The 13,514-nt window shown below is 42.2% G+C and overlaps 1 protein-coding gene across 4 annotated transcripts in view; it reads left to right on the top strand.

The window, feature by feature from the left end:
• CDKL4 (cyclin dependent kinase like 4) overlaps nucleotides 1–13,514 on the top strand; it is a 62,848-nt gene that overhangs the window by 36,430 nt on the left and 12,904 nt on the right. For all 4 annotated transcript variants that reach the window (XR_010405534.1, XM_064572142.1, XM_064572143.1 and 1 more), the window contains exons 5-9: nucleotides 1,739–1,829; nucleotides 2,989–3,186; nucleotides 4,611–4,693; nucleotides 6,759–6,815; nucleotides 11,412–11,546. Coding sequence is in view for 3 of the 4 variants with exons in the window: in XM_064572142.1 (XP_064428212.1) it covers nucleotides 1,739–1,829; nucleotides 2,989–3,186; nucleotides 4,611–4,693; nucleotides 6,759–6,815; nucleotides 11,412–11,546 (564 nt within the window). In the remaining variant the exon portion in view is untranslated. The remainder of the gene's footprint in view (nucleotides 1–1,738; nucleotides 1,830–2,988; nucleotides 3,187–4,610; nucleotides 4,694–6,758; nucleotides 6,816–11,411; nucleotides 11,547–13,514) is intronic.

Here is a 13,514-nt window from a genome sequence, read left to right as displayed (position 1 = left end):
TGGAAAATAAATTGCTAAAAATTTTGCATGGATTTGCACTAAGTCCAAAAATCATATTTAAGTAGACCAAAAGACAAGTGTCAGTGTAAGTCCATTTGCCTGATAATGCCACACGTAGTCCAGAAATTTTAGAATTTGATGCAGACTCTTTTGAGGAACATAACCTAATCCTAGTAAATAACCAACTATTGTGACTAGGACTCATAGAGTGTTAATCCAAGTTTCATAAATGTGTTGCTTAAACGGTAGGACCTCAAAACTATGTTGGTTTATATTATAGCAATGTATTTTTTTAAAATTAATATCAAAGGCCTTAGGACTCTAAAGAGGCCTAGAAGTTTCTTCTGTTGGTCATACAAATTATGAGACAGTTGACAATAATTGAGACTAACTAGGAACAAGCTTCTGTTACCACTGCCATTTTTGTGACCTAAAATGAATTTAGGACTCAGCCTTTTATCTTCCCAGATAGCTACCATAGAAGCAAAGAAAAATTACTTCAGAATTGTCAGTGTGGCAGGAATATATACAGGGACTGATAGCACAGCAGAGGAATGAGGCAAAAGGAGCAGATTACTGTGACAGTCAATCCAGAGACCCTGTCAGTGGTCACCTGCAGTCACAAGATTGTGGTAGGAATGAAATAATTCACGTGCAAGGACTTGAAAAGGACGGAGCTCTAGAGGAAGGCTGAGCTGCAGAAGAACAACAACATCAGTTTTATCCGTTGGCTTGTCTGGGAGGAAGAACTGGAAAGATAAAGTACTGAAGAATAGGGCCTGAGCTGTGTTCTTGGAGGGCCTCCACACCATGGAGCAGCCATTTCTGGAAGAACAAGGAGTGCGGCTCATGCAGCCTGCCTGCCTCCTTACCCCAGTGTGGCCCTCGCACATCCAGCAAGGAGTACGTGCTCCATTCAGGGTCTTTACAGTGATGCAGCAAGTTGTAAGGTCTCTGCCTACAGAGGAATAACGGGAGCCTCTGTGAGGGGGGAACGCCTCACGGGGGTGTCCTGCTCTCCCAGGACAGACCCTGGCAGACAGCGCTGTGTGGTCATATCCCAGGAGAGCTGCTAATCCTCCCAGGTTAGCTTAGTGCTGAGGAAGAATGGCAGTGGTCCTCGTCCCGATGCTGAAGGCTCAGTGTCTCTTGAGAAGTAGGTGACTGTACCTCCCAGCTTACCCAGGACAGTTGTGGTTTGGTCCTGTTTTCCTGGCGTAATTAATAATAGTGCTCCTTTCATACATCCCAATTTGGGCGATAAATAATATGGTCACTCTAGTTACAAGCCAATTTTTAAGCAAATTTTCTTTGTTATCATTCAAATGTTTTTCCAATTTCTCAAATCTGCAATACTTATTCAACCTGAATTGAGATTCTTGGGCGGCATCAAGATACATCAAGTCTAATCTCATCTAGGGCTTTACCTCTTGCAGTTTAAGTAGAGACCAGTAAAATGTGGAAGAAATAATTGTATGACACGACCTCAAAAAAAAAAAAAAGTTTTCTTATCCAACAATTATAATTTCAATTTCTTTGCTTATATAGCAGCATTTTGATTTTTCTTCTTTTGGTGTGGTAAGATTTATGAGTGAAAATTTGCCAATTAAAGTTCTTTTAGAAAAATGAAGGAAAAGCATATTGTTCTTATCTCATGTTTATCATCTAGACTAATATTTAATGTTTATTATGCTTTCATTTTGATGACTCAGAGAAATAATCAAATATTATCTTACAGTGTATTCACAGAGACGTAAAACCTGAAAATATTCTAATAACTAAGCAAGGAATAATCAAGATCTGTGACTTTGGGTTTGCACGAATTCTGAGTAAGTAGCAATTTTTCCCTTATCCAATTCAGATGATTATGAAGTGATATAAACTCTTACTTTAGATATTGAACAGATGCTAAGTGTGACAGACATTGTGACTATTCAAAGAGGAAAAGTTCACTTTTACCTTTTAGCCAGTACCTTAGTGTGCACTGCACCTCCACTCCACTCCACTCCACTCCAATTTATTGGATGTCATATTTATGTGCTTTGCCTCGTAGAGGAAAAGAGTTATAAGATGCATTTCTGCTCTTCATGCACTTACAATCTGAAGTAAAAGAAACAAAAGAAGGGGGGCGCCTGGGTGGCTCAGTCGTTAAGCGTCTGCCTTCGGCTCAGGTCATAATCCCAGGGTCCTGGGATCGAGCCCCGCATCGGGCTCCCTGCTTGGCGGGAAGCCTGCTTCTCCCTCTCCCACTCCCCCTGCTTGTGTTCCCTCTCTCGCTGTGTCTCTCTCTGTGAAATAAATAAATAAAATCTTTAAAAAAAAAAAAAAAGAAACAAAAGAATAATACGAGATGGTTCGCAGGGAAGTACCAAAGCGAGGGTGCAGATGGTTCCCTGGAGGGAGACATTACTGTGCCCCAGAGAGGTGGGGAAAATCCCGTGGGGTTGGTAAGACTAGAAGAGTAAGCAGAAAATTAAGGAGAGGTTTCAGAGACAGTGCTAAGAAAAAGGAAGTCATCCCAGGCAGGGGGAACCAAAGGGAAAGGAGAACAGATCACGATTTCTCCCTGAATCTAGAACTGTGCGGCAGGCAACAACACGCGTTAGCAACAACGCACTGCAAGGTGGGTGTGCACACAACCAGTTTCCTGGTAGGACAGACGCAGGTAGCTTCACAGTGCACCTGGAAGTTGGTTTCAACTTGAGGTTCCACTCCAGAAATCCTCATTCCCGCCCCCCTCTGTGTGGGACTGTGTGGGATGAGACTGATGTTAACTAAGCCGAGGGACCCCTGGGAGTTGAATTGACTGTCCGAGCGCACAGCGGAAGTATTTGGGCAGCTGGTGCCTCGCTGCCACAACAGTGAGGAGTGGTGTGGCCTCGGAGTTACTGTAGCTTGCCCGAATGCCTGACCTGCTCCCGGGAGTAGGTCACGTGTCACGGGAATGTGACACCCCCCCCCCCCTCGATCTGACTGACGCATTTGCAGTTCCAGGAGCCGCCTACACCGATTACGTGGCGACACGATGGTACCGAGCTCCTGAACTTCTTGTGGGAGATACGCAGTATGGTTCTTCTGTAGATGTGTGGGCCACTGGTTGCGTTTCTGCAGAGCTTCTGACGGGCCAGCCACTCTGGCCTGGAAAATCAGATGTGGACCAGCTTTATCTGATCATCAGAACACTGGGTAGGAGTTGCATTTTATGGCTTCCAGAGTTGCTCAATTGTTACAGTGATAGGACATCACTGTAATGAACAACAAGAGCTTTCTTGCTTCTCCGAAGTGCTCCTCGGTTGCTTGTGCTGGGTTGTCACCAAAGTCCAGCCATTTTCTCCATGTGGAGCCGTAACTCTGCTCAGTGAGGAGCTCTCAGGTGCCTTTCCAAGTCAAGTCAATTAGCCTTGGATAAACTATCCACTTACTTTCCCTGTCAGGCTAAGATAGGAACAAGGATGTGAGTCATCTGCACGGAACAGACTCTAAGAGATATTTGATCAAATGTCATTTCTGCCCACTGCAAAGGAGAGGTTTCCCCCCTTTACTCTAGAGCAGGGGTCAGCAGACTTTTCTATAAAGGGCCTGATGATAAATATTTTAGGTTTTGTAGGATATACTGTCTCCGTTGCAACTCTTCAACTCTGCTCCTTCGTACAGCACTTGAGAATTTACAAGTTACTTTCACACACATCATCTCTTCCAGTCTTAAGAAAAACCCATTAAGATCAGTATAACATTTTTAATTGTGCCTATGTTACAAATGAGGAAACTGAGGCTCAGGGAGCTTCCATGATTGGCCTCAAGTCCTACAAGTTACATGCAGAGCAGGAATGGGACTCAGGGGGCCTCTCTCATAAGCTTCCACCATGTGTCAGCATCCGTGGCAGTTGGAAGAGGACATGACCCAGAAGGTCGGCTGCAGCTTCACACGAAGCAGCACGGACACAAGGAAAGCGACACATCTACACACCCGATGGGTGTTTATTAATTCCTGCCTGCCCCTGGCCTGTCCCGGCAGCCCGGCTGCTGGGCGATGGAAGCACTGCTGTGTGGTCTGATGCAGGTCCCTGTTTGGTTCCAGTGCATTCTTCCGGAGAATTCTACAGCATGAAAAATGTAGGGTAGAGGAGCACCACAGGCCACACGTTCAGTATATATTGTTTGATTGATTTCCCAGAAGGACTGTGGAAATTTACATGCAGCACACATGAGACAGACCTGAGGGTGAATCCTGCGTCTGTCTCTTAATCACCATGCAAATTTAGCAGGTTATTGAACTTCTGAGCCTCATTTTGCTCATTAAAAATAGCAACTGCTGTGAGAGAGTTATGCGATCACATGTGTAAAGCCCTGAGCACGGTTTTCTGACCTCCGCGTTTGGCGGGGTGGGGGGGGTGCTGAGTGGCAGACTGAGCCGCCTGTGGTAAAGCGAGTTGCATGGGAGGCCTGCCCTGCCCTGAGGAGGCCTGTTTTTGCAGCGACTCGCTCCTCCTGAATCGGGAAGGAATGATCAGGCTCAGTATTTCTTGTGTATCTGGACCTCAGAAGTTAACCATTTAAACACTTTTATTTTTATTAAATTTGTCATGAGTTACATGGTTTGTATTTTGCAGGAAAACTAATCCCAAGACATCAATCTATCTTCAAAAGTAACCAGTTTTTCCATGGCATCAGTATTCCTGAGCCAGAAGACATGGTAAACTGCTCAATCTTGGACATTTTATTATTTGTGTTGCAACTTTCTTTAAAGGGGTATTTTTCACAATATCTGTACTTTTGGGTCCTGTTTTCCTTCTGGCACACTGAGACAGATCAAAGAAGTTATATAAAACAGCATAAATTAACCAAGAGAATGCTTTAAAAGTCTACTTGCCCTATCTAGTCAAAGATTAACTTAATGTTAAATTTGAAGCGAAACTATATTTAGTTCCTTACATAAATACCTTGATCCTTTTAGTCAAAACGCTCAGCACCTTCCCCTGAAATAATTATCTGTTGTTAAACAGTACTTACTGTAGTCTTCTCTATTTTTTCAGCTTGTAAAACAAAGCCCAAGTCCATAAAAACCATTTCTTCACAGCGGATATTTTCATGTGGAAAGTCATTCTACAAAATGACCCTCATTGTACCCAAATCAAAACTCCAGACCACACTGATCATTGCTATGCTCTTGCTGTGGTCTTTGCCTTTCTTTGGGAATGTGTCCATGACTACTTGCCGTCTTAGTCTCTACAGACATTGATCTGTCTGTGTCACCTAAGCGTGGCTATGATTTTTAAAGCTCCAAGTGGTCTAAATTCTGCCTATAGAATGAAAGGACTGTCAGAAGAGGTGTGTGCCCACATTCGGGCTGTGTGTTGGTACGAGAGTGGAGCAGGGATGGGGAAGTCTGTAAAGCCACTTCATGATTTATGGCTGTGGGAACAATCCGAGGTTCGAACAATCCCGACTATTTCTTGACACCTTGTTCATTTTAAATTCGGTATTTCATGTAATACCTTGATATATTATAGATTTCTTTCTTTTATATTTGTTAAAGCTTTTTTTTTAAGGTTTATTTATTTGAGAGAGAGAGGGCATGAATGAGCGAGTGGGAGGGTTGCAGAGAGAGAGGGAGAGAGAAGCTTTAGCAGACTTCCATGCTGAGCATGGATCCCGACCCAGGGCTCCATCCCAGGACCCTAAGATCATGACCTGAGCCGAAACCAAGAGTCAGCCGCTTAACCAATTGCACTGCCTAGACGCCCCTATGTTTGTTAAAGGCTTTAACAAATATAACAAAAGGTTAAAATTGAATTAACAAGGCTAGAGGTTGAATTACAAAAGAATATTTATGTAACAGTTTAGTTTAAATACAAATTCACAAGTACCTGGTGCCTAGTTAGGAGACTATTACCCAGGCACCTGGGTGGCTCAGTTGGTTGAGCGTCTAACTCGATCTCGGCTCAGGTCTTGATCTCAGGGTTGCGAGTTCAGGCTCTGCGTTGGGCTCCACACTGGGGGAACAGCCTACTTAAAAAAACGAAAAGAAAAGTTAAAAAAAATTTTTTAAAACATAAAGGAGACTATTACCATTATCTTTGGAGCTTCCCCTTCCCTATGTGCTCCTCCCTTGATCCCATTCTCTTCCTTCCCTACTATTCTGAATTTTGTGTTTATCATTCTCTTGCTTTCTATAGTGCTCATACACATGTAGTTCAACACATTTTCATTAATGCTCAAAGCATCCCCATAAGTAAATCTGCACAGATATTAAAGTACTGTTGTAGGGGCACCTGGGTGGCTCAGTCAGTTAAGCATCTGCCTTCGGCTTAGGTCATGATCCCAGAGTCCTGGGATCCAGTCCCACATCGGGCTCTCTGCTCAGCGGGGAGCCTGCTTCTCCCTCTGCCTCTGCCTGCAGCTCCCCCTGCTTGTGTGCGCGTGCTCTCTCTTTCTGTTAAATAAGTAAATAAAATCTTTGAAAAATAAAATAATGTTGTAGGATTTCAGGGATATTTGGAACTCACATTCACCAAGCATCAATTGCAAGATATGTAAGACATTGTGAAATTAAGAAAATAATTCCAGTTTTTGTCTTTTAAACCTTTATACTATAGTGTAAAATTATATAAAAATAGGACTTTAAAAAAAGTCCTTAAAAGGAATTATCTAACCTACTAGGGGAGGTCTTTCTCCAAAGTGTTCTTATTTCTAATATATTCAAAATAAACATAACTTTGTTGTCATGTAACATTGAAATTCTTTATTTTGTTTTCTAGGAAACTCTTGAAGAAAAGTTCTCAGATGCTCATCCCATGTCTTTGAATTTCATGCAGGTACTTAAGAATTAATTATAACCACTATTGACAGCAAATTGTAATAATTGAAGCTGGTAACTCTGGGAGGGATTGACAGTAGGGCAAATAATGCCACGTAGTCATTCAACATAATAAGGAACTGTAAAATAATTATGGTTAAAGAACATCAGTATTTGAAGTAGTAATCTTTCTAACATATCCATTAAAACTAGTCAAAGACAGAAGAGTATAATTAGAATTTGCTGTGATGAACACCATTACTTCTTTTGCATTTATTAGGAAATTTGACTGTTAAGTCAGTATATTCAGACTATGGAAATTTATGAGGATGAATGTTTGAAGGTCTAGAACTGTACTGTCCAATATGGTAGTCACTAGCTACCTATTACTGTTGAACACTTGAAATATGGCTAATTTGAATGAAGATGTACTAGATTTCTATGAAAATTACTATAAAAAAGAATATTAAATATTTCACTAAGAAGTTCTAGGATATTAATTACATGTTGAACTGATAATGTTTTAGATACATTGGGTTAAATAAAATTTAAAATCTTTTTTTGTTTTAAATTAGTAGACCAGGCAAACTCAGAGACATGCAGACACCAGATATAGCTCTTTCACTAGGCCCAAAAGAAATAGTCAGACAAAGGACAAATTCTAATAAAAAGCAGAAGAAATTCACCTATGACTAGTCTGCCATTCATGCTTGACCAACTGACCCATGCTAGAAGATGTGACTCTTACCTCCACTGTGGATACTGAAAGCTCTTAGTGGAATACGGATGGAGATATCAGTAAAGGTATCTATCTTTAGCAACCAATTAAGTTCTATCTATAGCAGTGGTTTCCATACTATTCATCAGAATGACGACTCATCAGAATGAGTTTTTTAAAAATATACATTCCAGTATCTAACCTCAGCGTTACAGAAGCAAAATCTCTCCGTATAGGACCTTGGAATTTGTATCTTTAAACATCCCTCTAGGTGACTATGGTACACAGCCTAGCTCAGAAGTCATCTGATCTAGAAGGCAGAGCCACCTGGATGACCTAGAGTCAATTGTGTAGACCTGCCATTGTGCTAATGGTGGTCACTGCCAAGGTGCTATCCAAGGTGCTGGATTCCTTTGGTCTGAGTCCTCCTGAAAGCCTGACACCTCTGTGCCCTCAGACTGCACTGACCAGCGCTTCACTGGCCCTCTGCTGCCTTCTCTCTGTCTCCCTGCTCTGACCTGCCTTAACCCAGCGCCCTGCAGGCCCTGTCCTAGAACTCCAATTTCCCAACCTTGTTCTGGACAGGTTGTTCTGACCCATCTGCAATTTAGCAAGACCTCCTGCGGGGAGGGTATCTGTCAAGCACTGCAAACCCAACCCATTCTCAGGTGTAGGCCGAGCCTTCTGCTAGTTACTTCTCTAACTAACGAGAGAGAAAACTTCCTGGAAGGCAACTCCAGGGCAGAAAAACTCCAAGGTATAGGACAAACTCCCTGTCCTCAGCTCCAAAGGTGAAGTGGCCTGTTTGTCTGCCCAGTTCTGGATGAAGCTAGTTTTGTCGCTCAACCATTTGATTTATACCTGTAATGTCTGACCTGAGACCCAAGGATTCTCTAAGTGCATCAAGGATTGTGCTGTTCCGTGGGTCACACCCTTTCTCCTAGACTTCTACCCCAGGCTAGATGAAGGAAGGCTTTCTTTCACTAATTGCAATTGAGACGTCTTTAATAATAAAAACCAGCTACTATAATAGGTAGTCATCCCATGGGACTAGGCCATCATCTATGCAGGCACCTGCTCAAATGCATGAAGTGCCAGCCAATGACGGTGCCAAAGTCAGTGGTGGCATGGAGTAGCCAATCTATGGCAGAGCTTGTGTGTTTCTCCTCATTTGGTTTTAACTGAGACAACAGACACAGTATTATTTATTTCTCAGTTGCTTTCATAGCCATAACATCCTATCACTGTATTAGTTTAATCTGGCCAAAGAAGAAGTCTGTAGGCTCTTGGAAATATTTTTAAGGCTTTTCTATTGACATCTGAAGTTTCAAGAAAAGGATCCTGACATGTACTTTGCAGTTCCAATTTCTTGTCCCTCATCATAAAAACCTTTCCTGGGTTGGGAACACTCTGATCAGGGAACACCTCTGACAATTCATCGGCCTCTAGGTGTATAGAAAGGTATTAATCCAGGCTCAACAACTCAGAAGCCTCAACTCCACCCAATTCATGTCACTGCTCCTAGAACAAAATAGGATATAGTTCTAGCCCAGGCCCAAGGAAGAGCTCAGCATTAGCAGCTTATTCTTAGAATCTAAAAATGTTCTTTAAACTAAAAACCCATAGGTATTTAGTAGACCAGATTTCAATAGATTGAAAGCCCATTAAAGAAAATGAATGAATTCAACATATGATTGGAAATAAAACTGATAGGACTTCGTTATGATTCAGATCTGGGGAGTGAGTAGAGGAGGGCGGCAACCATGAGATATCTGTACCAGTTTCCTAGAGCTGTTGTAACAAAGTGCCACAAACTGGGTGACTGCAAGCAACAGAAATTTATTCTCACAATTCTGATGACTAGAAGACTCAAATCAAGATGTTGACAGGGCCACGCTCTCTGAAGCTTTTAGGGTGGATCCTTCCTGGCCTCTACCAGCTTCTGTTAGCCCCAGACATTCTTGAGCTTATGACAGAACTCCAATTTCTGTCTCTGTCTTCTGGTGTTTTCTCGATGTCTGTCTTTGTAGTGTCTTCCCTCTTGTAAGAACACCATCCCATTGGATTAGGGCCCACCCTATTCCAGTATGACCTTATCTTAACCATTTACATTTGCAAAGACCCTATTTCCAAATAAGATCACATGATGAGGTATTGGGGGTTAGGATTTCAACATAGTCAATCAGTAACAGTGCCCTTGAGACAAATCAGAACTGTTAAGTAGGCCACTGCATATGTGGGTCTGGAGTTCAAAGGAGAGGTCTGGACCAGAAATATACATGTGGAAGTCCCTGATAAACCTTAATAATTGAAGACTTAAGAATCAGTGCGATTAGCTAGAAACAGAGAGGAGAAAGGAGAGCCTAGGACTGAGCCTGGAGGAGTTCCACCCACCCATTGTGGAGAAGGTAAACTAACACAGGCTGGTTTGAGAAGGGGTGGTCACGAGGTAAGGAGAAGGAAAGGGAGGCATCAAGAAGCCAAGGGAAGTTTCAAGGAGGAAGATGTGGTCAGTCGCGTCTAACACTGGAGATGAGAACACGACCTACCTATTGGATTTATGAATATGGAAGTCATAGGTATGAACAACAGGAGTCACTTAAGTGGAATGATGGAGGCAAAAGCCAGAACGAAGTGATGAAGAAATAGACCACTACTGTTTATATTCAGAATCCTGGAATATCAGTTTTTCTGTGCTGGTTACAGTCCTGACAGTGTTAGGCTTTGAGGAGACAGACCCCCAATAGCAGTTAGACTTAATTATGGTATGGATCATTAACATGAGGGTGGGGTGGGATCTGCTTGGAGCAGGTGACGCTCTGAAGGGACAGGTGAATCTGATTATGCTGATTATGCCGAGTAGGGTTGTTACTTAAAGCCAGGTCCAATCAGACACGGCTCTGAAGGGCAGGTGAGACTATAGGGGTGGCAGCATTTGCAGGGATCTCAGAGACCTAAGGTCAGCTGGGGTTAGGGAGGAATGGACACGACAGGGCAGCCTCAGTCAAAATAATTATCTGGACACCCAAATGCCTCAAACTAAGTCTGTTATGTTGATAAGTTTTACTTCTCTTTCATGGCCGTAAGGCAGGAAATTTCAGGTCTCCTGTGCCGGGGTGTTCTAAGGCTGTTCTAATTTCTTATGGATCATAATCTGTCTTTCTTCATGGGAAAAGCCCCATTCTCTGGCCAAAGAGCATCAGGGCTTCTTGAAGAAAATCTTTGTGACGGGACTCCACCAGCCCCGCTGCTGCCAGAGTCCTCCCTTCTCTTGGAGGCAAAGCTAGAGGCTTCTAGTAGCCTCTAGTAGCCCTAGCCCTCCCCCAGTGCTTTTGACTGATCAGGAACTGCATTTACAACAAGTTCCCAGGTAATGCTGATGCAGCTGGTCCTGGGATCACGCTCGGGATCACACTTGAAGTGTCACGCAAACTATGTGCTTTGACAAGTGATGAAGAGGTGTCATTGGTAGAAACATCTGATCTACGGGATGCCTGGGTGGCTCAGTCAGTTGAGTGTCTGCCTTCAGCTCAGGTCATGATCCCCACATTGGGCTCCCTGCTCAGCGGGGAGTCTGCTTCTCCCTCTCCCTTTGCCTGCCCCTCCCCCTGCTTGTGCTCTGTATCTCTCTCTGACAAATAAATGAAATCTTTGGGGGAATAAAGAAACATCTGCTCTAGTTGTAGCCCCCTTCCAGGGACACTGAATGTTCAGTTCTACCCTCAAGACTTTGAAATGGCAAAAGAAAAGCAATTCTAGTTATTAACAAGTTTCAAGTACTTGGTAATATACAAACCTGAAGATTTTCTAAACTCCTATTTGCTCTAACAAGTTTTTCAGTTTCAGGTCACAGTAACAAAATAGGCCCCCCTTTTAATACTTTCTTTTCTTCCAAAGGAGTGTCTGAAGATGAATCCTGATGACAGATTAACCTGTGCCCAACTCCTGGAGAGCCCCTACTTTGATTCTTTTCACGAGGACCAAATTAAAAGAAAAGCACGTACTGAAGTAAGAAACAGAAGACGCCAGCAGGTACCTCTGTTCAAAAGTTAAAGTGCTATAAAAATGATTCTTTTTTTTTTCTTTTTCTACTTTTCAAAGTGAGACTAGGTAGACACCAAGACCTTTCTTTGCACTGGTTTAGTTGTATTTGTTTATCTTAATAAATTCTGGTGATTGATGTAATAAAACCATAAAACTATGAAAATATCCAAATTTGTTGCAAAATCTTATTCCAAATATACTTGAATCAAAGTATTGCTCAACTTTTTGCCATGCTGATTGGATAGTTCATATACCCAAAATACAACAACTTCATACAATAAAACCCTGGTTACAGCAGGACTGAGTTTGAACGTTACCAAGGAAAGCCCAGGACCCTCTCTTGCCTCCAGACACACCATAAAGGAAACTCAACTCTTCCCATCTTTTTACCGATGGCAGGCACCTAAGCCTGCCTTCCCTAAGCTTTTCCTCAAAACCAAGGACAAGCTCTGGCAAATACTAAGAGATGAAACTCAAACGCCTAAGAACCAAATTCTATCCTAAAATGTGCCAGTATAGTAGAATAATATGATGAATATGACAAACCTTGATTCTGCAGTTTCTTAGGTGACTGTTGCTTTACTTGGTTTCAGAAAAACTTTGAGGTTAAATCATAAACCCCACGGAAGTAGGTTTGTTTTGGTTTGGGGTTTATTTTTCATCTTGTGTCCCCAGCACCTAAAACAGTGTCTGACCTATAGAAGGTACTCGTTAAATATTATCCAAATAAATAAATAGCTGAACATTGCTTATTAATAAACAAAGATGTAACTTTCAAGTTACCAGACAGACAATCATCCCATTCTATGTTTGCTTCAGCTTCCACCTTTGATCTACTTATTGGTCATTTATCTTCTCATTAGCATGTCTACCATAAAGGAAGAAAGCAGGTGGTGGTTGGTTTTTTTCCACCATTTTAATAATTAAAATTGAAGTTTTTTGAGAGAGAAAGATCAAACTAACCAACAAGACGACATGTTAAGGTGATTTTCAAATTTTTACTACATAGACCATTTTATCTTTTACTGTTTTAAGTTATGCGTTTGCAAGTCAAGCCCAATGCACTTTACTTAACCAAAAGATTAGGGTTTGCTCAAATAAGTCTGAGGCAGCAGTTTGAAATACAGGGTGAATTGTGTGTAAAAACACTGTCTCCTTAAAAAAAACATGTCACCAGATTCCCCCCGCTTGGCCTGGGAGGGTGAAGAGCAGCAGTACCCCATCCTGGCCCTCGGTTCCTGACTGCGCTTTTACCAGCCTCGCCTTGAGGAGGTGCCGATGCTCCTCTCCCTGGGAGTCTCCCGTTCACAGCTGTGTTCCCCATTCCTTCATACCCCATAGCCCAGCTGATGCAGATCGGGAACTTTATTTCTCCAAAAGGAAAAGAAGCACAAAGAGCAGCATAGACCTAGATAATCTCATTTACAGAACTCAGGTCATGTTCTCAGTCCTTCATCAACTGCATCCTCTCCCACTTCAGGAGGAAGCCTTACTAGAGCCCCCACCATTGAGACCATGGCTAAGCATCTCCAGCCACCAGGTGAAGTCTCTGGAGAGAAAGGCAGGGATGTCTTTCAGGTTCTGGTTTTCTTTCTGAACATGAGCCTCTTCCCTAAACATTTTATCGTATCAGAAAATAAACTAAAAATTCAAAAAGATCTTTCCATTCAATGTGGTTTCACTTTGTGAGTTCAAATTTCCCCCTGGATACCAACTTCTAGATCCCTGAGTGAGTAACCAACAATTTCCTTAAGACTAAATATTGTTTAAAATTGATAGTAAAGAGGTTTTAAATCTTTACTGTTCTGTCAAATATCCTAAAATTAATATCCTAAAATTAAAAATTTAAGATAGGTAGAATGTAGACTCTTGAAATTATTGTCTAAAAGCTGGGGGGCATCTAACTTTTAAACACGGACTAGATACTCAGAGATAAACATACTGAAATAAATCAAC

Source organism: Mirounga angustirostris, unplaced genomic scaffold, assembly GCF_029215605.1.
Source record: "Mirounga angustirostris isolate CCGP_5_RB_7025 unplaced genomic scaffold, mMirAng1.0.hap1 SCAF_10, whole genome shotgun sequence".
Taxonomy (NCBI): domain Eukaryota; kingdom Metazoa; phylum Chordata; class Mammalia; order Carnivora; family Phocidae; genus Mirounga; species Mirounga angustirostris.
Note: the sequence above shows the minus strand (reverse complement) of the source record. Positions and strands in the feature narration are given on the sequence as shown.